Source organism: Cyanistes caeruleus, chromosome 20 (assembly GCF_971803275.1).
Source record: "Cyanistes caeruleus chromosome 20, bCyaCae1.hap1.1, whole genome shotgun sequence".
NCBI lineage: Eukaryota > Metazoa > Chordata > Aves > Passeriformes > Paridae > Cyanistes > Cyanistes caeruleus.
In genome coordinates, this window is record NC_141720.1 from 9,551,423 (window position 1) to 9,577,617 (window position 26,195).

Consider the following 26,195-nt stretch of genomic DNA (forward strand, 5'->3'; position numbering starts at 1 on the left):
TTCTAACAACTGGATCAACTATGTTTCAAGAGGGTAACTACCTGACTCAAGAATGACAGACAATTCTCAAAAGAGGAGGCAGATAGGAAGCCGTCTGGGAACTGGAGAAGTTACAACAATGGTGATTGTGAGCAGAATGGACAGTAGATATGAGTTATCTCCTTCACACTCATGACAGGGAGGTGGGAACCTCTTCATCCACATCAATAGCAGCTGTGTGACAGTGATACGAGCCTGGGTCACTGTTAAAGCAGCTTGTCAAGTTTTGTGTTTTTTTCTTTTTCTTTCCAAATTGCTTCCTTTTGGATGAGCTCCATGTAACTGTCATTTGTTTTCCCATTTCATTTTGATTTTCCATTTATGCATTCATCCAGCCCTTGAAGGGGAATTCTACAGAAATCCATATCAAGAATGCCCACAAGGGCCCTCTGACCCACCCCTCCGTGTCCCTGCTAATGACATCATGGCACAGCTGAAAAACTCAACAAACTTGACCAGAAAGGGCAGGAGCTGCATTGCTGCTGCAGCTCCTTCCCTTCATGTGTCACCTGCGGCTGCCCTGTCCCAGGGGGCTGGGGCTGCCAGACCACCAAAGCACAGGAACCCAGAACCAGCAGTGGTGACTGCAGTTGCTACTGAAGGCACTTTAACAGCAGCAAAACACAGAGAGAGAACAGCCCTTCAGTGCTTCATTGTTAGAGAATGAGAACCTGTGCTACGGTACAGGATTGTAGGTCAGAATGGGCCTCAGGAGTCACCCAGGCCAAACTCTCCTCCAAGGAGAGTGGCCAGGGCTTTGGTCTTCCCCTCTCAAAATGTTCTGAGAAGAATAAAAGGTCAGTAACTGAAAAAAAGCAGAGAAAAAAAGACAAAGAAATCTGGAAGAGAATGCGAAGAGAAAATGCAACATGGACATTGACCTCTCCCCACTGCTCAGCCCTGGGTTCCCCCTGAAAACACTTGACAGAAACAAAGTTCGTGCAATTCCAGAGACATGCCAGTGTCTTGTTTCCCTGTTCTAGCACAGGGAATGGAAGCAGACAAGTCGTGGGAGCAGCTTTGAGTTTTGTCAGTCTGAAACCACTGAAACTAGCAAGGTAGTGCAGTTCATTCATCATCAGGTGGTCTCATTGAGAACGGGCTTTAAAGCGTTTTATTCTGTCCTGCCATACAAACGGCAACGCTAGTTCTCACTGCGCTAAAGAATGGAAAGGAAACAAACACGAGGGCAGAATCTCCTCGATGTTACATGCGATTGATTCAGGGCAAAGCTGCCAGCAGGATTTGGAGGGGTCTGTCCTGCCGCTGCAGAGGGAACAATCCCGAGGTTTTCCAGGAGCCCACAGCTCCAGGCGCTGGAGCCGCTGAAACCTTTTAGGTGCCTTAAAGTGCGAACACGAAGTGGCCTCACGCTATTGCCCGGCTCTGCCCGTGCTGGCGGCGGGGCCGCGCCGTGACCCAGTTTCCCAGCGGCCCGGAACGCCCGGGGATAACCCGGGAGGGGGCGCGGGGGCCGGCGGACAAGGCCCGGCCGCCGCCCGCCGGGGCCGGGTGACAGCCTCGCGGCGGAGCCGGCGGCGGGCCCGGGCGCTGCGGGACCGCGGGGCAGGTGCGGGTCGGGCCCGCTCGGCCCCCAAACGAAAAAACCCCGGCCCCCAAACGAAACAACCGCGGCCCCCGAACAACCCCGGCCCTGCGCCCGCCGGCGGGGCGGGACGGACCCTCCGGGGCGCGGGCGCGGCCCAATGGCGAGCCGGCCCCGCGCCGCCACAGCCAATGGGCGCGGCGGCAGCGCGCACGTGACCAGGCGCGCGGCCGCCCGTCAGCGGGCGCTATATATCGGGGCGGGGGCGCGGGCGGCGGCGGCCGCGGGGGCTCGGCGGGTCCGGCCGCCGCTCCCGCCCCGCCCGCCCCGCGCCGGGGCCGCCGGTCAGCGGCGGGAGCTGCCGGACCGTCCGCACCGCCGCCAACTTTGGGGAGAGCGAGCCCAGCGCGGAGCCGAAGCCGGGAGCGCCCCGCCAGGTAAGGCGTTAATCCGAGTCCCGGCGGACCGGGGGGAGCCGCGGGGGGGGCGGGGGTCGCGCTGCGCCCCGACCTGCCGCCAGTTGTTGGGTTTTTTTTTTTATTATTTATATTTTATTTTTCCAGTCTCATTTCTGCACGTGCTCCTTTGTTCTCCAATAGAAGCGCTTTTTTTTTTTTTTTTTTTTTCATATATGTATATATATATCCGTTAATGTAACGCAGCTGGAGCAGCCGCTCCCCGCCGGTACCGGGGGAGGGGGGAACAGGCAGCGGCTCCCCCTTACCCCCCCTCCCCGCTTTATTCCCTCCTCCCCCGAAGAAGAAGGAGAAACTCGAGCGATTCCGCAGCGCTGGAAGTTGCTCGCGGGTCCGGGTCGGTAACCAGACACGCGTGTCGCCCGAGGGCTGGCGGGGAGGAACTGAGCCAGACGGGGACACAAAGGAGGGGGGCAGCCCCAGACACGCCGTCCCCGCCCCGCGGCGGCAGCGCCCGGCACCGCCGAGACCCGGGCGGGGACGGCGAGGAGGGAGAGGATGCCCCCGGTCCCCCCTTTTGTCTGGCTCCGGTGGCACCTGCGGGGGCGAGCGCTCGGCCGCCCCGCCCGCGGACCCTATCGCGACCGGCGACGGATTAGCGACAGTCGTGGTCGGAGAGGGGCGAGACAGCCCCGGCCTCGGCTGTTTGGGTCTGTGGCCGTGCGGGGTTCGATTCCGTGAGCCTCGTGTTAATTAACAAAATCATTAAAAATGAAAAAAAACAAAACAAAAAAACTGCAATAAAATGAGCCCCGATGTGCAGTATTCCCCCAATTCTTACTCCGTCACATGCGGAATTTTTATCCTAACTTGCTCTAAAAGAAATTTAACATATTTGTTCCCAGACTGTTGACAGTGATTAGCTGTGCCACTTGCAATGGACTCAATACAATATCTAAAAGAAATTTAATGTACTTGCTCCCCCAAACCATCTGCAGTGATTTACTGTGACGATTGCAAGGGGCTGTATATACGATACCTAAAAGAAATTTAACTTATTTTTCCCCAAAATCTTCTGCAGTGGTGCTTAGGCTCTGTGCATGATAAAAGCTGTTCAGCGTACACTTAAAAATCTAGTATTTTCTAAGAAAATAATTTTCATAAACTTTTTCCTATCATTTCCTCGGCAAAAACAACCCACGATGAAAGCTTAAGTAGAATTCTTCCACAAGTTTAGCAAGTTGAGAAAGGGATGATTTACCCTCCTTGTTTTGTCCAGGAATGCAAGATAGCATATTTTAAAAGTTAATAAGTATTAAAGGCCACGAGGAGCATTAAAAGTGTATTTCCAAGTGGCGTGCTCCCTGCAGCCGCGGCGCAGAGCAGCCAGCGCAGCGCCTGCAGCTCCACGCAGAGTAGAGGTTATTCACATGGCTGTTCGAGAAACTCCATTCATATCTCTGACTACCTGGATTTGAATAGAAACCAGACAGCAATTCTTTGGTCCCAGCCACTATTCGCCCCGCTGGACAATAGAGATTTGTTAGCACACAGGCACAAGCCCTGGGACACAAAGCTGGAGGCAGCAGAGATAGGGGCTTCACTGCACAGGAAATTACAGCTTTTGATGCACTGTTGGCAGGTCTGTCGGTTCAGAACAGCAACATGCCTGTGCCATGTTTAAGAGCTCCTGACTGCCATTTTTAACCACCTAGAATGTCATAAAAGCTTTATTGTCGCAGTACATAAAATCATGAAGTCCATATGGTTACTTTTCAGCTGCCCGGGGTCTGGAAGGCAGAAGCATGATCTGGCTGGAGATTTTAATTTGGGGGGAGTGGAGGGGAGGGAAGAATTAGAATTGAGGACAAAAAACCTCCAAGTGTATATAAAAGCTGAGTTTTGTTACTGAGGCAGCTGATGTCCCGCCTGAGATGGGGTGGTGTTCTAATGGACTTGGTTTAGTGGTGGCTGGAAGGGGACATGGCTGGGCAGCTTATTTCATCCTAAAAGGTGCAGTAAATATACTGCATGCAGCTCCAGCACCAGCTGTGGAGAATAACATTGTTCAGTTGTGTCAACTTGGCAAACACAAAAATAAATAAGAAAAACCAAACTGCTCAGTGTCTGGTACCTCCCATTTCCCCTACTTTCCCCCCAGTCTGGAGTTAAAATGAGAACTGCTCGGAGACTGGGCTTTAATCCACTGATTGGAGCCAATGAGCAGAAATTATCGAGATTAGAAAACCAACCAGCGGGTTTTATTAGCTGAGAAGCCAGCCCCTCGCTGTGCGCGGCGCCGCGGCCGCGCGCTGGGGCTCAGGGCAGTCCTCCCCCAAAGAGCGGGAGGTTGGGGCTGGTCCCCCTCTCTTTTTGTGTTTTTCCATAAATCTTACCTCCCCTACACTCCCCTACCACCTTAGCACCAGATGAAATACGCAGTCCAGCGGGCTTTTAGACTTAAAATTCTGCCACGCGCACAGTGAGGGTGTCTCTAGGTGTGAGCCTCGCTGTAAGCACAGCTCAAGTGGGATGACTTGGCTCTTCTTCACCCAGGAAAAACAATGAAAGTGAGAGTTGTGTATTGCAGTTGGGAAGTGTGAGTGTTTGTTATGAGCTACAGCCATACAAAGCATCATAAAATACAGAAACAAATGTTGGGCTGTTTGCTGCCATTAAGCGTGTTTTTATCAACACAATGCTTGTGAGCTCAGGAAAAGGGGAAGAGTTTTAAAGCAAGGAAGGTCCATCTTCCAGGGAGACACCTGGGAAGAGCAGTGCTAATGCTCTGCACCAGCCCACAGGGAAGATGATGGACTTGCTTCCACTGGTCCTTTGAGCAATGAAGGGCGAAAAAAGCCTGGATGACTAAAAGAACACACTTTTAAAAAAGGTGCTTCTTGTATGACTAACAAGCACCCATACATGTGAGGGGCCAGCTCATAGAATTTTAGCCGCTGTTTCAGAACATTCGAAATATGAATGTGAATGTAAATACTTTTCACAGGAGTCAGTTTTGTCTGAGTAATTATATAACTTCCTTGAGTTCTCATGGAATACAATGGCTTGGGTGTATTACTTCTCAGTAAAACTTAGCTTGATTGTAATCTAGCCTAATTCTTATCACCTATTTTGATTTTTCTTGATGGTACTGACAAGCCCAGAAGGACTTACCTAAAATAGGCCTTTGAACAAAAACATTATTATTTTTAATAAAGGTTAAGGATATTGGTGGCTCTATCTACAACACACTTTTAGATGAAATTCCATGGTGTTCTTAAAATGCAGCAACCTTTTCTGTTACTGAAAGACTGCTAATACTTAATATTCATCCAGATGCTAATGTTAAAACCTGCCCCTTGAAAGTGCTGTCTAAAAAAAAAATGTGCTGAAAACTTAAATTCTGCCCTTGCAATTGGGTCGTAAGATTTTGAGTACCTGTTAAGCACAGAGTTTTGAATGGAAACCAGACCATTATAGGTAGGCAAAAAGCACTTCTGCTTAATCCAAACAGCCATAAGAGGAATGTCTGGGCATAACCCGCCCCCAACAACATCCGCAGACTCAGCCTGGACATGGGAATAATCCCATCAGGCACGTAAGAAAAGGATGCTGATGGCTTTTCTCATGTGGTCAGGGTTTATTTAAACTGCACATAGAAATAACAAATAATTCCAAAGTCAGTTTTCACAATTCCAGTTGCAACTATTCCAAGGGAAAGCTTATAAAGCCTGAAGAACTGTCATAGCCACTAACAGCCTTGGAAGTTGCAGCAGATGCAGAAGACCAGTGCGTGTATAATCCAACCATTAATAGATGGTATTGCATTACAGGGTTGGTTGCCAATAAAAATGCGTCAAGTATGCTGAGATCTCACAATACACTTGGCAATTTAACAAAAAATATGGAATCCTAAGAATTTCATTTTATCTTAATAATAGCCAGCAGATGCTGTAATCGTTTCAAACCCACTGTGTTGATTAATAGTGCTCAACAGTTTCAAATGTTAAGAGCTCAAAAGATAACAATTGGGTGTTTTGATATGAGGATAACATGGAAGTATGCGTTTCCCTAAGAAGCACCACGGACATGGAGACTGATGACATCACCTTTTCAAACAGACTTCAGTCATTCCTGCTCTCCCTGAGCGTAGCTCAAACCATCTGCAGCTGCCCTGTACTGTAACACAAAGAAATGAACCCCACCGCCAGCAATGACCTGGTAAAACTGCACACTCCTGAGTGCTGCATCTCAAACCCAGGAACTCTCCTGCATCAGCAGTTAATTGTGTGGGAATGAATATTGCAGGAAGCCTGGGAATGGGAATTCTGCTGCCCACCATAACAGCTTTGGGATCCTGCAGTCTGGGTTTGCAGCACCACGTTGCTCAGCCCTGTGGTTAACGCGCGTTTCCCTCGGGAAGGCCAGGTGTGTGGGATGAGATGCCCAGCTGTAAGGGCAGCACGTGGAGCATGAACATGTCCCCTCATGGGCACTGCCCTCAGCTCAGAGCGGCTCTGACACGCAGGGGACAGGGGCTGTGTGCTCTGCTGTGGCTCCAGCCCAGGCAGGGTGAGCCCAGAGGTGGCAGAGGCACATTAGAACACAGTGAGTCCAGCAAGGCATCAATCCCCAAAATTCTGTCAATACATTTACTGAGTCTCAATTTGGCAACCAAATCAGGTTATAGCTCTCTTGGAAAATACCTTGCCATACAACTATTCAAGGCTTTCCTACTTCACTTTTTCCAGGCTTTGAGCACACATTACTTGACCATTACAGCACACATCCCTCTGTTCCTATGTACACATCTACAGTGCCTCTGTAAATAGTGCTACATCTTGAATCTGATGTCATGAACAAAAAGGATTCATCTGGTCTATCTATGAGCAGAAGCGGTCAGGGTTTCACCACACACTGCAATTCCCAGTCTCCCATATTTACATTTCCAGCTGCACGCACGCCGGTGCCCTGGAGTGGCAGCAGCTCCATTTACATAACCAGGGCTGGGTACCCCGGGGGCTCATGCTGGAGCTCAGCCCCCCAGTGCAGGCAAGGAGAGAGCTCTCACCTCACTGAGAACACTGCTCCTCCAGGGGGGAGGCTGGGGGAGCCCACCAGGGCAACCACGTTGCACAGGGTGGCTGTGTGACGGCCATAAACCCCCCCCCGCAACTGGGTGATGAATGGCTCTTCCTACTCAGATTTATCTCTTTAGGTAGAGCCTCAAATTCAGACTATTAAGATGATCAACACGTTTGCAGACAAGGTTCACGTGAAAAAGATTCTAGTTACAAAACAGAATGCATTCAAGTTTGCCATATATTATTTTCTGCTAAAGATTTAAATATCATGTGGCTTTAGCTTTCTTTCTGTTCACTGAATATCAAGGTCAATTAGGAATGATGTCTGGCTAGTACTCTCAGAGCAGATTAGACAGTTGCATCAAAAACTAGGACCATGTATAGGTCATCTGTTACTGTGACCTAGATTTCTGAGAATCTGTTCAATTTGTTTTATTGAAAATGTGGTCCTTTCTCAGTTCTGTTTCTCACAGCAAACCTTTCTGTAATAGCAGAAAATAGCTTTATTAGATACTTAGAGACATTGCTTACTACTTCTGCTAAGACACAAAGAAAATCAAATCCATGCAGCAGACCTGTGCCTGTCATCCATTTAATTTTAAAATAACTTAAGGTTCTGAAAGGCTTATGCCTTATAATCTAAAGCATTTGGTCCACATGCCAAATACTAAGCAATCTGAAATACATAATAGCTTAGCTCCAGCTTTGTTTGCCCTATTTAATTCATTTTCTGCCTTCAGTAACCAATGTGTAGATGCAATATTTCTGCAGTCTACTTTGGAAAAGAAGGAAGTACTGAAATATTTGAGTGATGCTGTTTTGTTTGTACCTGTGTGAGCTTTGTGGTGCCCTGGGAGGAGAGTTGGTGTGGATTGCCCAGATCCAGACGTCCCTCCCAACCGCTCCTGTTTACTGAGGATAAGGATGGTGCTGTCTGAATCCTGACACTTTACAGTACATCCACCTATGCTTGTTGGGTTGTCATTCTGAAACCACATAAAAGCAGTTTTCCATTTGGAACATTTTAGCCAAATTTCCTCTCCTCTCACAGCTCTTAATTGTTCTGGTAGAAAGCAATTACTAGAACAGAGACCATGCAAATCCTGCCTTCAGTGGTGTCAGTACTGGCAGGAGGGACAACAAGAAGGTGTATCTTAAAATACAAGAAACTACTTCTCTAAACACCAATGAGTTCAGTGTAAAATAAAAACTGTAAAAATATTGAAGTGGTTGCAGAACTAGCAATCCAAAGACCACCAACCAAACTTGACGATTACCATCATTATCAGTCTCCGTGGCTTTATTGTACTGGGGTACGAAGCACATCTGGAACAGCTGTGCTCTCATCACACCCCAGCACAAAAGGTCGGTCTTGCAAACAAACGTCAGGAGAAAGGGCACCAAAAAAGAAAATATACCAATAGGTTGAGATTCACAAATGAAAATCTGCAGTACGTCTCTCCTTCCCTCACATATCGATCTTAGGAAATCTGTTCCCATTTTTTCAAAATTCTAAAGCCAGTTCTACCAACTCATCTGAATTTTGTACTACTTTCATATTCAAACTTTTATGTGCATCTCACAGCACACTGGGACCAATTTATTTTATAGGCAAGATAAAACCCTGCAATATTTGGTGACGTTATCCGAAGATCATTTTTCTAAATGAACATAAGTACATTTTCTCCTTTTTGTTTCACATGATGGCTGCATTTAAATAGGCTAAATGTATAATTCAGAGAAGAATGGCTGAGTCCTGCTCACCTGGGGGTCATATCCACATTCATCCAATATTTAAAAGCATGCAAAAGCAAAGAAATAAAATATATAAGAGGCGGGGGAGGAAGTCTTTCTTCCAACTGAATATTTGCCTGGTAACCAGATAGAAGAGCCCGCCTCTTTTTTTACCCCCAAATCACAGTTAGTTGTTCTACAAGTCTTTGAAGACACTTCTATTTTAAATTTTAACACCTGAAAGAACAGTTCAAGATGTGCTGCTCTGGCTGAGCCACACACAGTGGGAGGAAAGTCTCACAGCAACACAGCTGAAGCTCTGAAGCCAACACTGCGTGATCAACGCACGTTCAGACCATGTGTAAACGAGGCTGAATGAATTTGGTGTGAGAATGGGAAAAAAGAGCAAGGAAACACAGTGGAAATGAATCCCTGGTGTGGATGGGACCATGTTTGGGAGGTGATGTTTCCCTGTCAGCCTGGAGCACACCCATCCAGGCTTTGTGGTACCTGCTGGAGCTGACTGGGAGTGACCACAGCCAGAAGATGGAGCCAGGATCTTGCAGAGGTTCAGTGAGATCAGGGCACACTTGTTCTGTGTGGCACCCACTCAGCTCACAAGGAAGACTCTCCTCATGGAAAGAATAACACACTTCCAGCTAAGCCAGATGTTGGCAAGGGATAAGAAATCTCATGACCTTTGGGAGGAGGATGGGGAGAAAGCCACGTGAGGATTCATTTTCCTGCTCATTACAATGCCATCATAATGTCATTTTCTTTGCTTCGGTTATATACAGCTACTGGAAGTAGAATCTTTATTGAAATAAGTGTATCCTGAAATGGAGTCTTACAAGGTGGCAGCATAAAACTGACCTAGAGGTGCTACACTGCCAAAACTGAGCCAAAAAGTGAGATTTTACAGGTATTTCTTTTGAGAAGAACATCAAATCTTGAAGTCTATCAGATGAGAATTGCTGGATTATAAAGATGAAAACCAGGAACTAATTATCTTCAAAGGGACAGTTATCAACAAATCAGGAGGAGACATTATGATTATGAAAAGCAAATCCTCCATTTGATCCCTCTCCATCCATACTGCTTCCCAAGCAGATAACATAAGCTTTATCCATATGGAATTGCTAATATTTTGAGTGGGGAATAAATTATAAAAGTCCCAATTGGCATATTTAAAAAAAAAACGTGTATTTTTATAGTGTTGTGTATGATCAGTGTGTAAATAGGGACACATGGCAGCAGTGCCATGGTGCATGTCCCTGGTCTGAAGTCACAGGAAGCCATCTCAACAAAACAGACCTCAGCTTTCTCTCCCAATTACTTTGCAGCGTATTTTCCCCATGTTTGCCCCTTACCAAGTGCAGGTTCTGGGTATGTCTTCAGTATCCCCCATGTGAAAACTGGAATGATTCCTGTGAAACACATCCAGGGGTGAGCATCATGCTGGGTGAGCCCACCCAAGGCACTGCCCCACCAAAGCCAAGGCGACCTTAACGCCAAACCCAGATTCTCTGACATTATCCAGCTACATTAGACATCCAGAAACAATGACAAGGGAACCTCAGCTGGACTCTTGGGACCAGCAGAAAAACCAGTGGTGCTTCCTGCCCTCCCTGTCCTGACAAAAACCGGCAAGTCCAGCTCCTTCCAACCTCAGCACAATTCTCTGCGCCACAGGAACTAATTTTTGTGAAAACTGCCAGACTGATGACTGCCAGCAATTTCTAAAAAGCTAAAAGGCGGAAAACAATCTTGGTAACAGAATCATCTGCAGTTAGGATCATCTCTCTCCTTCCCGAAACAGGCACAGGAACTATGCCTGAATTCACAGCTAATGGGAAATCTTTTGATCTTCACAGACACAAAGCTGCCAGCCAAGAAGAGCAGTCAGCACAGGGGGACCTTCTGAGGATGCACTTATCCTAAATTCACCACCACAATAAATGTAACACATCCTGGGTCTAGAGCAGCGCAGTCCTCAATGATGAAGACCTGTGAGCATGTTTAATACAGCAGAAAAGACAACGTTATTTATATCTCACAAAGCTGCTTACCCAGTGTTAGATGTGCCTGGGCATAGTGCAACTGCAGGAATCCATCAGGAGGACACCTGAGATTCCTCTCCATTAAAAGTGATGGATCTAACACAGCCAATCATCTTCATGGCAACAAATGTTATCTTAAAAGACAGGGGATAAAAGTTCACAGGGAAGCTGTGCAAATTCATGAAAAGAAAAATGCATTCCTGGTGACTGAACGCACAGAAGTCTGTCTCCAGAAGTCTGTGTGTGTTGAAAAATGTCTGGAAGACAGGAGATGATTAGCAGGAAATATGCAAGCTTCTCCTCCTTGTATCCTTCTACAAACATCCATTAGCCACTGGTTTGATTTTATTTTAAGAGTCAGAACTGCTTTATTGATTGCAGCCAACAGCTGCAATTCAGTAGTGGTCCCAAACACCCAAAGTAGGTTTTTTTTCCTAACAAAGACAATTTCTGAAGTCTGTGAAATGAGATGACGACACCGTTACTGAGACGTCCTGGACTGAGGTCATTTTGTTCCAGTCCAGGTACAAACAGTTCATAAATGGAGCTCCCTCCAAATACATCCCTGCTTGTCTGCTCAGAACAACATCTCTTACACCACCCTTGGGGAAACTGCTACAGTGCTGAAGAAGCTCCTGATCCCCTCCCCAGCCTGCCTGGGTGAGACTTCCTTGAGGGAATGTGGTTTGGGGGCAGGCAGGGCTTGAAACATCACATGCTGATCCCTTCACCTTGCACAGAACAACTCTGGAGACAGGACAGCGAACTGGGCTCTAATCCAGGCGAGCACTCCTGTCTAAGTAGGTCAGCAAGGAAGCCCCTGCCCATGGTTGTGTCTTCCAGTCCCCCCACCAAGCAAATTTGACAACTGTTTCCTTTAGGAGGTCACAGAAGATGAAGAGTTTGATTCTGAGAGTTTGCGTGTTTGTTCTAGAAATATAAAACAAGTTTTGCTTAAAAAATACATCTATTTCACTGTTTTGATAGCTCAGAAAGAGTTTGGTGAAGCACCTAAAAAGATACAGGGCATCTCACTACTCAATCTAGGATGTCAGACTGCAAGAACATTCAGAGTAGCTCATTCATAAATGCCTTATTTTAAAATATTTGGCAAAAAAAATCATAACAAAAATAATTTTACCTTACTTTTCAGCTGAAATCACTTGCTGAGTCGTAGCCTAGCATTTTTCAAGCATAAGTGTCTGATAAAATTTTCTTGCAAAATCACATCCCAATAGGTCAAAAAAGCTTTCCACTCTTTCAACACAAGTTGGTACCTTGAGTTTCTGGAGTCAAACCATTTTTCCCTGCTAACACCCACTGCCAAGGTTCTGCTTCCCTGCTATGAAGCTAGACCCATTCCCAAACCAGGGCAGGGTTGCTGTGCTCTAACTGGCTCAGTTGTGCAGGTAAAGAAGTTAAGAAACAGGACAGAACTCCTGAACCTTCACTGGTTTACCTCAGAGAACCTTATTTTACTGGTGACAGTCTGATTATTTAATTGCCCTCCACTCAAACTTTCAGAAACCTGCTCAGCTCAGTGATGTCTTCAGGGCAGCCTGTGCCAGAACTGGCTAAAGCATCCTTTCAGCAGTTTCAGGAGAACTAAATGCAAATGCACCAGCCTGTGCTGCTGTTCAATATTTCATTGTTTGCACAGTAGTAGGAGTCAGATTGTGCACACACATGCAGTTAATTATCTCCGTGGCAAGTACTGCTTCATGGGCCAATCCCTTTATCCTCACACGTGGTCTGTATTCCTTGTTCCCAAACATGGAACTTTGCATTCATTTGTACTAAAGCATTCACTTATACTTGATTTATCTAGAGTCCAAATCTGTATCACTCTTTTGTCTAAAAACCCCAAACCTGCTCATATGGGATGCTATGTTTCTCCCAGGCCAGAAATGGAGATGCTTTAGGATGTGGCCAAGTCATTCTAAGGCTGTGCCAACTGGATCAAGTTCCCACTTGGAATTGCATTTAGACCTCCCCGTTTGTCATTTGTTAATCCTTTTAACATTTGCCACAGCAAATTTGTATCATAGCAGTTTAAATTGTCATTAGGTATTAAGTCAAACACCTTACAGAAGTCTAGGGTATGTTGCATCTACAAGTAAGCTTGTCAACTTAGAATGAGATCAAAAGAACTTGGTAAGTCCTCCCTAATTCACTAGAAACTGGTGTTAACAGCATTTCTCCCAGGTCCCAGGTCTGCATCTGTTTTCTCTAGGATCACCATCACAGCATTATGTTCTAAAGGGGGAAATGGAATAGACTGGTTACTTTGTCTCCCAATTTTATGTAGCCTCTGGACTTGTCCAGTAATAGTCCCAAGGAATTTTTGGTCAGTTAAAAATAATCTCCATTCCTCGCTGTAGAAGACTGCTGAATCTCAAGTGTTTGGCTATGGCATTGCTAGTTAAACACTCACCCAAATTTCAATGAAACAGCAAAAACTAAAATTACCACTAGCAATTCCATGCTCTTGTCTCCCCCAGGTGTATTTGCATGCTTACCCTGCTGAAGTCATTTACCTTGACAAAGAAAATACATTTTTATAGTACAATTAAAGCTTGTTCCAGAACAAAGCAAATGTGCTTGCACATGGCATTTCAGTGGATGCTTCAGGCAAGCAGTAAGACAGTGCCATGTGCTGAGGACAGTCCTGGCCCCAGTTTCCTTCACTGGGGTCACACACCTCCCTCCTGAGAGTCACAGCTACACCACAAGGGCATAAGAGGAAAAGGGAACCTATTTTACTATTTACTATTTTTACCAGCTGCATATGCAAAATTTATTTAGTGATACTTTAGGGCAGTGCTGTTGGGATTCCTGCCCTGCTAAATAAAAGCCTTATTGTGAGGAGCTGGTAGAATGATTGGATTAGGGTGTAAGAATTGTTCAGGCACCATAAATAGAAAGAGCACAAGAGACATCCACCAAATTAACTCAGCCCTTACAAACAGGTTAACAGCCGTGTTTCAGGGTTTGTATGCAAATTATGAGGAAACCATTTTCTCCATACAGAAACCCATTCTCTCCACTGTAATTTGAAAGAAAACCCCACGTGCTCCGAATGTTCAGTACTTTTATAGAAAAGGTCTTGTTCAGCAATCACGGCCTCCCAACTGATGGCCTTACAGGAATCCCAGTTTACAAGGTGTTCTGTGAGGAGAACAGAGTTGGGCTTTCAGGGACCCCTGGCAGCCTGGGGAGGGTCCACTTAATACTTTTTTTCACAACAAAAAAATAATAATTAAGGAATAAAAATAGAGGAGGAAGCTGTCAACTCTAGTTTCAGTGCTTCCTTAGTGAAAGAAGTATGAGAGGAAGGAAGGTATGTTGAACGTTCAGTGCAGAACTTTTGGAGTGTGCCTTGCACATACTGCCCACTTACAGTTTCCAGAAAACTATTTTATCATTTTGGAGTCTGTCCAAAAAATCTCATGAAGAGCTTTGAACTTTGCAAAGGGGAAGGAGTGTGCAGCCAAGATATAGAAATAATGTGTACAGTAGAACTTGCAGAAGAAATTCAGGCTCTGATACTGTGAAACAAGAAGATGAAAGTTTCTACCTTGAAGGTCATTGGAGGGATAAAGGAGGAAGAAATAGTGAATTGAGAAAAAAGCCTCTCTCACAATGTCATTTAAATATAAACATACTGTTTTGGTTTGTTAAAACCAAAATTTCATGCTTGACTTGAACTGAGTTTCCTTGATTTATGTTATACCTACCACATGTGGTCACCCTTCACACTGAGACACTCCTGAGGCTTAACACTCCAGGCTGAGCTCTGCTTGTGATTAATTCAAATTGTCTTTGTTCTTTCCACCAGCTCCTACTCCAAATGATGGCAAGAAAAAGGTGAGACTTAATTTTTGGAGAATTCTTTTGATTCTCAGTATCAGCTGATGTTTAATGATACCATTAAAATCAATCAGTTTAAGTGCAGGCTGCAAACTATATTCCTTGAAGATTGCTTCGAGTACTTTATTAGACAATACATTTCTGTTAAATTACATGTATCAGCTCAGGATATTCAGAGAGAAACTGTTTGATCCCTACAACAAGAAGAAATACTTGGAATTTAAAGCAAGTTTCCAGCATTTAAGCAGTAAATTATCCCCACTGACTCTGTAGGCTCCACTGCACTCACAGGAAAGTTATTTCATATACAGCAGCAGATTCACTTTTTAACAAACAAACTGCAAATAAGTCATCTCTCCAGGACCGTGCAAGCCAGGTGGAAAAGGTGAAGACAATTAGATGCAATATAGAGATTTAAAGAGATTAAACCCCCTTTTTTACTCTTTTTAGGGGAAAGAAGAGTGGGGACTGGAGCTGTGGAAATGCAGACATTATGCACTCCACTAAGCAGATCCCCTTCTCTCACTTCTGTTGGTTTAGCACTGTGGGTAAGCCCCCACCTCCAGTTTTCTCTAAGTGAATTTTTTAAAGAAATCTGAATCATTATAAACATCCTTAGTGCTGCTATTAAGAACATGCATATCCACAAGAGGAAAGGCTTTTTCCACTGCAACTCTGATATATTCCAAGCTGGTTTAAGAAATACTAAGTCAACTCAGCATCCATAACCAGAGTGTTACACTTCTGCAGTTCATTAGTCCTCGAGGTTTCATTCCGTAATTAAAATACTTTGCAGTTTAATGGTTTACAATAAAGAATGTGCAGTCCTCAGCACTGTTTCCACTGCCAGTCTATGGAAAACATATGCATGGAAAATCTACAGTGCATGTATACAGCCATCTTTGGATAGCTTCAGTGAACATTCAACGCTGTCGGTGAGTTTGAGAACTAGAAAAAACCATCGACCGTTGACTGTACCTTGAGGTTTATCACAAACCCTCTGTTAAATGGAAAGCCTGAACCTTCAGAGATTTCACATGTGGTTGCCATTAGCAAGTCATGATTTACAGATTATATTAAGAGCTACAGAGGTTGAGTTTTTCCAGTTCTCTAGTTCTACTTTCTCTAAAAGTGAATTGGTATATAAGAAATGCTTGTTTTCTCTTGAAAAAAAAAAAGAATTAAAGCTTTATACTAGCACAGAATTTCTGCAGAACAGAGCATAAGAGATCAATGGAAGGTTTTGTATGGGCAGCACAAAAGCAGGAACGTATCCACACCATATGGGACACTTGGAAACAAATCTGAGCATGGTATATGTTCAAAAGAGCAGAATACAGGCCAGATCAGGAAGGAAACCTTTCCATTAGGACTGGCAACTTGAGCTTTGCTGGAAAAAGCCTTGGAATGTCAGTTCATTTGCTCCCAGGAACCTGCACTCAATTTCAGCAGCTGCTCATGGGGAAGGCCAGGCAAGGAGCGGCTCCCTCCCGGCCAGGTCCAGCTGCTCCCATGGCTCAGGCTGTCACCCTGCAGCCAGGCAAGCAAGGAAGCAGCCCCCCCTTCAAAGGCACAGAAAGCCAAGGGCTCAGGCACCAGTGGTACCTGTGTGGAACCTTCTCCAGCCCAGCTGAGTGACCAGAACTGCAGGCTCTGGCAGCGGGTGCCTTCACAAGGGTGCAGGCATTTGTCCCGTCCATAGAGGATCTGCAGAATCCATAAAATAAGAAAAGACCCAAAGCACATGCCAGGGAATTTTGTTTTAGGCTGCTCTAGAGTGACAGCACCATCACCATGGTGTGGCATCTTCAGCATCTAATGGCTGCAATCAACATTCATTGCTGTCGGTGGGTTTTCATTTCTATCAACTCACTGATCAATGAATGCAAACTGCGGACCAGCCAGCCAAGGACCGCCCGCTCCGACAGCCCAGGACCACCCACTCAGATGGCCAGGGTGGCCTGTCCGGCAAGAAAAGCGACACTTCTGCCAAAGAAATGCTGTATCCACATTCTGCCTCCCAAAACTCTGTAAGGCAGGTCTGTGGCTATGCCATTGTCCTGCCAGAGAAGTTCAGGATACATCATCCAGCTCCTTCATGAGCAAATCTGAGTGCTAATTAAGAAACACACAGGGATTTTTAAAGGAGCAGAACAGCTAAGGAACTAGTTCAGCTTTAGTAAAAGTGATACCCAATTGGTAAATCTATCAGTAAAGCATAAACCTACGGCTTTACCAGGTTACAGGAAATTAAACTTCCTCCTGAGTGAGCCAAGCTAGGGAACAGCACTGGTCCTACAAAGTGACCAGTGAGAGATGAAAAGGGACTGAACTGTGGGGCTTTGGATTGACAGGGATGAGAATGGGAGGAAGCAAAGCAGAAAATAGTGATTTAAGGTGCTGCTGCAGAGAACATTCTTCAGGGCTGTGGTGGGCAGGGCCAGCTCCAATTATACTGGCAAGGTGAGGAGCTAGAGCTGGCAGCCTGGGGCAGGCAGGGACCTTCCTGCTCTGTGGCTGTGCAGGGAGCAGCAGACACATCTCTGCACGACAGACACAACTGGCACTGCTCTGAGACACAGAAACAGCCTCTCGAGCTGCTCTCCCAGTATTTCTGAATGACTGGCATGATACACCTGTTCCCAAAAATGCCCCTGTCTCTGGACAGAGCCATGCAGTAAAGGAGGGAGGCTCTTGTGGTGCCCCCACACCACTCGCACCAGGGATGGTGGCTCTCCCTCTTCTGCAGCGGTGTCAGTCAATTCCCTGGGCAGTGAAGGCTCCAAGCACTTCTCTTACACCTTGCTTGCTCCTCCAGTTGTTCACAGGATTATGCTGAAGGAGCCTGTTCAGACATGCTGTGCTGCTACCCCACAGGAACTGTGTCCCTCAGCTCACTGTACAGCTCAAGTCAGAGCAACTCACCAAGGACTTCTGAACTCCAATTTGGTGAATATTCAAAATAGATCTGCTTGCTCTGTTAAAAGACTTAAACATGTTCACTTTTACACAGGAACAGCTCCATCAAGTTCAACAGCTACACACTAAACGGACTGAACTTTGCAAAAATGGAATTTTAGAAAAAGTCTCCCCTCTCCCCGAGTCTGATAGCAAAGAGCCCTATTCAGTCATCCACAGTGAGCACTTGCACTGACAGCCTGGGTAAGTGTGGTGGTTTGGTACAGGGAATTTACCACAGCAGCGTAGCAGTGAACAGCCCAAAAGCATGCCTGCCAAATTGTTTTAACATTATGAAAACAAGACAAATGACTCATTTTTGATGCAGTTTGACATTCTGCCTTTGAAATCTCAAATTTTTCAGCATGCTTGGCAGACTCATTCGGAAGTGAGAGTGCACAATTTGGATTTTTTCCAGAGACATCTTACATGATGTACAAGAAAGCACTTTTGTGTTATTTTAAACAGACATTTCAGCCAACTGGTTTTCCTCATGTATACCTGTATGAAAGTAGAAAATACAGAAGTCCTGACAGAGGAGTTCATCTTTACTGCAAGGACATGTGAAAATAATTCACTGCAATTACTCTGAATAAGACATTTCAGACAAACAGGGAAAATTACAGTAAAGGGGCCATTACCCCAGTTTGCCAATGCATGACAAGCCAAAGGCTTGAGCAGACATTCCACACCTCTCAAATGCTCTGGATGCACAAATAAGGTTAAAATTTGGGCTCCTACTTGGTTGCAAAAAATCCTCCAGGTTTTTGGTTTTTGTGTGGGTTTTTTTTGCTTTAATTTTGGTAAGGAGACAGCAAGGGAAAAAACCAAGGAAAGACAGGTTAGCAGGCATGTTCAGAATGTTTTTAAATCCATGCTTGGGAAGCTTTAGATGCTTGAGTCAGCAACTGTCTGCTGCCTACCAGAGCCACCACCCCACAGCTCCACCAGGCCCGGGGCACATCAGGGTGACACCGAGCACCAGCACTGTGCTGCCACTACAGCCATGGGACAGCTGGGGCTGGAGAGGTTTGGGACCTGCCCAGCAGGAATTGCCAGGGCTCAGCCATCCACACCAGAGGCCAGTGAGGGCTTTTCATCATCATGACTGACTAGAGCGGCCACCAGGACTGACCGGGTAATTGAGAGACAGGAAGACATCAAAAGAACTCGAGGAGCTCGGTTTATTTAGTTTATCAAAAGTTTATATAAATAGCTTCATAGGGAACAGACAAGCATTTTTCAGTTTAGCAAAAGATAACAGACATGAAAGCTGTAGCTAGACAAATTGCACACTGGCAATAACATACAGTTATTTAAGGGTCAGTCACCTCATGTTGGACAGCCCTGCCCTTTTTATGTAGATACATTCTGCTGGGAGAATGCTATGGAAAATTTAGTTACATTTTAATACCTGTCAATGCACAACAGTAAATATGAGCTATGTCAGGCCACAAAGGTTCAACAGAATATTAACCAGTATATTGTCATGAACTATACGTGTCTCTAGATGACAAATTATTCTACATATGCATGTGAAATTACCTGTTTCCATATAAAACTGATAAACTGCATGAAAACCTACAAAGATGTGTTTTATTAATCAACTGCACATGTTTACAACGTAGAGCCACCATGCATGCATTCCACAGGGCTGTTCTCATTATAAAGGGAGGAACCAGATTTTCATTCCCATCATACAGGAACCACAGTTCTCCAGTGAAAGCAAGTGCAAGTCCACCAGCACAAAGGCACGTGGGAAGGACCATGTCCTGGCTCTGGGAGGCTTTTAGCAGCTGTGAACATCTGAGCATCACTTTTGAAATGAGCTGTCCTTTAAAAGTCTGCCACATTTGACAAATCCACAGAGTTCCCAAACAATGAGATGAAAAGTTAAAAGCTCTGAATGAGGGGTTCTCAGCCCTGTTAAGGACACAGCTTTCCAGTCCCACCAGTCTGACAAGGGCCTGTTGCCACCTAGTGGATTCCCAAAGACTGGTCCCTCCGCACAGCAAATGCCACTAGATGGAGTGTTAAGAAGGAATTCTGAATTCCTACTTTTTTAGGTCTCCAGCAGCTCAGGTTTTCAAAGTCTCAAAAAGTTACAAGTCCAGCATTTCACTGAAATTGAGGAGGATTTCACCAGCTGCCCTCAGTTTCATGAGAAATTCCAGGCTAGAGATTGTCAAGTGTAATAGTGAAACACTACAGAAAAATACTCCATATCAACATAATTTCCATCACCTCAAGGGTTTATATCATTCATGCAGACATCTCCTTCACTGAGGTATCTCTGGTGGCAACAGATCTTACACAACCTGCATTCTGCTGGCATAAATAATGATGTACAGACCTGGTCTGTGCTACTTTTGTGAGAAATACCTCATCAGCTCTCAGCTATGGGAATCCCCACCTCCATGAATAAACATCAGCTGTAAAACTTCTCCAAGTCTCTACCATAGAGTATCAATTCACATCTCTGGATTATTTCAGAATGAGACATTCTACCTCGTCACACATGGCAAGAAAAGGGGTACTTACTGCCCATGGAGTTCATAGGGAGGACAGGAGAGGAGGAACTCATCTGCTCCACATCTGTAGCTAATGGGAAAGTGAAAATGAGAAAAGATGTGATGTGCATGTTACTGAGAAGGTTTTATTTTGAAAACTTTCATTTACACTGAAATTGAATACACATGTCTTCTATTGCCTGAGGAAGCTGCTTTGAGAAGTAGGTCATTTTTACAGCATCAGCTTCCCTCTCTCAAGGTATTTCTATCATACACATTATCTGCAGATCTACTTTTCTCAGCAGTAATATCAGTAATTTGTAACTTGTGATGGTTTGAGAATATCAATTCAGAGCAACTTCCAGCACAAACAAAGTCTAGATTACATCAAGTTTAAACTGTATGCAGAGCATTACTGTGGAATGAAAGGACATGATGATCTCCCATCTGTGTCCAGTGAACCTTCAAAAGATTCCTGATCAGAAGAGAGATCCTCTTCCAAAGGCTGGCAAGCTGCTGGAATTTGATCTGGAGCAGCATCAGAAACAAGTGTCTTTAAGCACAAGACACTCCAAAGCTTTATTTTCTAACTGCTGAAAGAAGAAACAGAACTTCCTGTCTATGTCTGCCAGTGAAAACCCTCAAAGTCAGAACGTGATCAAAAACAAATGCCAGATTGCCCTCTGTATTTTGGAGAGGATCCACATTTCCAGGACCCAAACCAAGAGAAAACCATTTTGCACTAACAGGGTCAGTTTTAACCCAAGATTAGGTAAAGGCAAGATGCATTCTTTGGGCTTGATCTCTCTCAATAGACCACAGCCCCTCTCAGCACATCACCACCAACACCCAAGTCGAGCAGCTCAGTCTCCATCTCCATGATTTTGATGCTGGTAGGTCCCACATAATTATATATTCTGTAACTCTTGTTTAGCTCTAAGACCCACTAAATGCACAGTACAAGTTTACACAGCCCCAGAAGCACAACTCCAGCCCACAGCCAGGCTTTGCTGCCAGCCCAAATCCTGCCTTTCACATTCTTGCAATTCCCATTTCTCAGGCAGCAGGCAGTTCCCTGAAGACCACTGTTTACACTGAAAGTGCAAAGTTCTGCTCTAATTAGGCAAACCACAAACAAAAGTAAACACTTCAGCAGACCATTTTTGCAGAACGTGAGAGCAGACACTGCACCACACTGACTAAATCTTCCTGCCTTACTTTTATACCACTCCAAGCCTCCCTGGTGTAGCTACTCAAAGCAGCAGCTTTAGCTCATGTTAAGCACCAGCCACAGCTGAGAACAGCAACAAACACAATTACAGATTTATTCAGCAATGCCCTGGCTTGTTCCTGTCCTATTCCTCACTGAATTACCAAGGCATTTGCTGCCTAGAACATCTCCACATTAATTTATCATCCTGCTTGGCTCCTGCCCCAGTGCTCAGAAAGCTGCATGTGACATGCTGACTGCAGACCTCCCAACAGGCTCTGGATTACACTGCACAGGTCTCTGATGTGCTCAGAGAAGAAAAATTATTTTGCATCTTACTATTTTCCACCTTAATACTGCTGTCTCCCTAATTTAGGAACTAGCAAGCTAACACTATACATGCTTTGTAAATAAATTAAAGAAAAAAAAAAAGTCTTATGTAGTACAGCCATTTTGGGTTCCTAGAAAGAGTTTTGTACTTTTGCCTACTGAAAGCTACACATGCTTTCACATACATTCAAATAAAGGCAAGAACTAAGTGTGGGTTCAAGTTACTGTGACTCTTTTGAGAGTGGTTAAGGAAGGCTGAGGGACCAAGTCAGCAGATGGTCCCTCCCAGGTTCGCTGCTGCTCTGGCACACAGAGGTCACTGCCCGGCACGCGGCCAGATGGCACAGGGCAGGCACTTGAGAAGCTGCTGCGAGAGCAACAGTCACTTAGGGCAGTAAGCTACACCTGCCAACATCTGGAATAGTTCATCAAGTATCATTCAAAGAGCAACTAAATAATGCATGTGCCTTCTGAAGAGATGTTTCTGAGTGGGAAGTGTTTAGAGAGAGGCAGTGCAAATTCTCTAAGAGCTGATATTACAGATTGTTCACTGTAATGCCACGTTACAGCCTGCAAAAAACAAAGTGTAACTATTTCCCAGCCATACTTGGAAATTTCAGTTCATGCTTGAAATTATGTGTTTTAATGACTATTTGTAATATGTTTACCAATGCAGGCACCATGCTCACCACCCAGCTGCTCAGGTTTGAGGTCAGAATTCCCTCAATGTCCTGCCCTGTGCTGCCAGGGACCTGGCGATCCCATGTGCAGGAACATTGCACAGCTGTGGCATCCAAGAGCAGCAATACATCGACATCTCTGGTCCTGTGCTACTACTGGCAGATGCCATTTATAACAAATCTCAAAATCACACTTAGATTTTCTTCTAAGGACGTAAAAGCACAACTGCTTATTCTACACCCGGCCTTGAACAGATGGATTTATAAAATTCTCTCAATATTAAAAAAAATCAAACAGCCCCTACCCTTCCCTCCAGCCCTTTTTATCTTCATAATTATAAGTAATCCATTAAATTCCTAAAAACAATTCATCTAAGAAAGAGGAGATATAGACTAACAACCAGACTAAGATTTTGGAAAGTGGTTTGCTCTGAAAGATAAAAAGGACAGAAGTCTGCTCAGCTATGAAGAGCGGCTGCTGCCAGTATTTACCTCCTGACCTCCCCTCTGCCCACTCAGTGAACAGTTCCAATTGTTTTCCTGTATTATATGCTGTTTACAAGCCCTGAGTGGCATGAAAGGAATTAATAATTCAGCTCATGGAGCTGATGACCTTTATTGGGGTACCCCTATTTGATGAGCAGGAATCAGAGCAAAAAGTTCCCTTGAAGCCACAGGGTTTCTTTAAGAGTTTTTCACTTTACAGCCTAATTGGCCACCATAACATAAATCAATTATTTCTCCTGTTTTAAGCAACAATGCTACCTATTCTCAAGCCTCAGATTTCTAACTTCCCTTGTATCAAGCCAGGCCTTGTTCTTAGACTTTTACAATGGTCTGGTGAACACACTGGCAAGGCCAGCGTCGAGAGCTTTGCAGGATCGGGAACATTTGGGAACGCCAGCAAAAAGAGATTATGCTATTTTGAACTTCTCTTGACCTTTGCCTGCCCTTGTCCCTGTTTATGCTAATTGAAGGCGTATATGGGCTACTCCTAGAAATGAACTTAGCCTGAACCTGTGATGCAGCATTGGACTTTGCAGATGAGTTGGGAACCCCCTCCCCAATGTTGTCACCTCAGGTGTGGAAGAACTTGGCAGGTAACACTGGGTACCTGAGCAGGGGTTCCCGAGGTGGGAATGAGCAGAACGTGCTGACACAGGGGATCCCAGCATGCTCCCCCTTCCTGTGAGGATCAGTCACACACAGGGATCGTGTGGCACAGCTCAGCCTGTGGGGCTGCGAGCGGGAGATGTGTGTGGGACAGGCTCAGGATGTCCCAGAGGTGACTCTGCCATGTCCCACAGGAGGCCCTGAGTGCTTCTGCCAACCTCGTGGCCATGAGCTGTCACAGGCCCAGCCTGAGTCAGTGGTGAGGTTCTCCAGGAGCTCGGGCTCTCTGCTGAGCTGCTCCCCAGCCTGCACCATCCCATGGGGGTATCCAGGTGCAGGACTTGCTGTTTGTGTCTGTTTAACTTCAGTTTCAATCAACCTTTTCCTTCAGGTTATTGACATCCTTCTGAACAGGAGTTGTGCCTTCCAGAGTATCAACCTGGTGTCATCTGCAAATCTGAGGAGTTTGTCTATCCCACCACCCGGCTGGTTGATGAAATTGCTCAGTAGTATTGGCCCCACCACTGACTCCCAAGGACAATCACAGCATGATGGCCACCAGTTAGTGCTTGAACTCGACTGCCAGCCTTTGAACAAAACAGCCCAGGTTTTCACCCAAACTGCCTGCAAGGATGACATGGGAGACTGCATCAGAAGCCTTGCCTAATACTAAGGTTAATGACAAAATTACACTCTCCTCATCCATGGATCCAGTCATTTCATCACAGAAGGAATGAGGCTGGTCAGGCATGATCTCTCCCATTGGTAAACCCACAGTGAATGTTCCCAATTACCTTCCTGTCCTTCAAGTGCCTGGAAATGCCTTCTGGGAGGATTTGTTCCATACCCTTCCCACTGAGGGACTGAGACGAGGCAGCTCCCCAGAGCAGCTATTACTCAGCAGAGCCGAGTTAAAGGTGATTCATTATCCCTTATCAGCTAAATTTTACTATACAGAGACATTCCTCCCCTTTCCCCTACATTGGGTAGAGCTTGTCTCACCTCAGCACTGAAAACACACGCTGTTTGCAGAGAGGAGTGGGAAATAAGGTCATCTTGTGATAAGTATTTTTACTTATTTTCATTTACATGGAAAACAATCCCAGTTCCTGCTTACAACAGAACTGAAAGGAAACCTACACAGAGCTGAATCTTCCATGTATCTGCACTGTATTCCTCAATACACTGTCTACAAACATCTCTATTTTAAATGCCTGTTTACATTCCAGTAAAATTCTGTCAGCATGGTATCTGATTTATTGATGCCATCAAAAGTCACAGGATTCCTGACGTGCCTCCTGAGGCACAAAAATCAAAGCAGAAAGGAGATGCATGTTTCTGTGGTATCAGCATTACCACATACCTTATGGGCTGGGTTTCCAGAAGCCCTCTGTGATTTCTGGTTCAGAGCACAGCACACTTCTGCAAAGCTGGTGCTTCCCTGAGAGGTTCAGCAGGCTCTGCTCCTGAAAAATGGGGTGGCGTGGAGGAAATGCCCTCAGAGCCAGCTCGTGGTAACAGCAACACTCAGGGCAGTTCTCAGCCAGCCCATTCCTCTAAAGGGGATTCATACATATTTGGCATCTTATTTAGGCTACCAAAAGGGAAAACACAGTCAAGCACCAACGCTTGTTAGAAAAAATATGATGATGAAGAAAAAAGCCTGTCCTAAAAGAAGGTGATCATGTCTCTGTTTCACACCCAGTGCCTCTCAGCATGCAGCACCCCAGCTCACAGGCACTGTCTCTGTCCCTGGGCATGAGATTTTTGCATCTTCTCTGCCTGGAGGGTGTTTTGGTTTATTAGGATATTGCCTACCAGGCAGCCCAGCCTACTCCAATATTGAAAGATCAATTGCATAATCAGTCTGTAAAGCTGGGAAAATTCTTTATTGACTTTCTGATCACTGATAAAGTGTTGGCTAACTCAAGGCATACCACTTTGGCAAAACCCATCTAGAGTCCACTGGAACTACCTACATTAAAGAAACCATAATTGACTGATATTATACAAAAGATGCTATTTTTTGAAGAGTTAACATCAACACAGGTTAATACTGATCTCCTGATAAATAACAGGACGTTATGATATATAGAATGTGGCAGAAATTATGTTGCAAATCAGTCAGGTTTCCCAGAGGCAAGTTTGTTCTAGTTTTTGTTCGAGACCCCAACCAGTGCAGCAGGTGAGAACAGCCGTGTGACTGGACACCTGTCAGTGTGGGAACAGAGATGAGTGTGGCTCTCCCATCTCTGGGAGGTCTCCATTTCCCACCTGGGAGTGGCTGTGCCTTGTGCTGATGGTTGCAATAACCGACCTGTCCCTGAGACTTCAGGTTTTCCTTCCATTATTGATTCCAGCATCTTGCTCGTGAAATTCAGTGATCAGAGCCCCACCGAGCACTTCCCTCTCAGCCCACCACCAGCAGCATCCCGGGTTTTGTCCGAGTGAAAGGCTCACATTAAGCATTTGGCCTCCCAGGGACGGGGATTACAAACGAGCAGGAGTCAAGGGAAATTCGATTCTTTCTCCCCACCTACCTCTCTGCCTACTGTCTTCCATGTTTGCAAACCGTATTAGCTCCTGCTGCTTGCAATTCCAGAGACACTTCCCTTTCTCTTTGGGGCTCGTTCCAGCCACATCTG

At 45.4% G+C, this 26,195-nt stretch overlaps 1 protein-coding gene and 1 long non-coding RNA gene across 7 annotated transcripts in view; one reads left to right on the plus strand and one right to left on the minus strand.

Annotated features, from left to right (window-relative positions):
• The window catches only part of NR6A1 (nuclear receptor subfamily 6 group A member 1), a 75,217-nt gene that overhangs the window by 42,706 nt on the left and 6,316 nt on the right, over positions 1 to 26,195 (minus strand). For 2 of the 6 annotated variants that reach the window (XM_086858585.1, XM_086858574.1), the window contains exon 2: positions 20,249 to 20,308. The exons of the other annotated variants lie outside the window; for them this stretch is intronic. In XM_086858585.1, coding sequence (XP_086714711.1) covers positions 20,249 to 20,308 — 60 coding nt within the window. The remainder of the gene's footprint in view (positions 1 to 20,248; positions 20,309 to 26,195) is intronic. 6 annotated transcript variants of the gene reach the window in all.
• Positions 1,828 to 25,553, plus strand: LOC111937118 (uncharacterized). The gene is made up of 2 exons (XR_015278277.1): positions 1,828 to 2,022; positions 23,942 to 25,553. It is a non-coding gene; the product is annotated as an uncharacterized LOC111937118 (long non-coding RNA).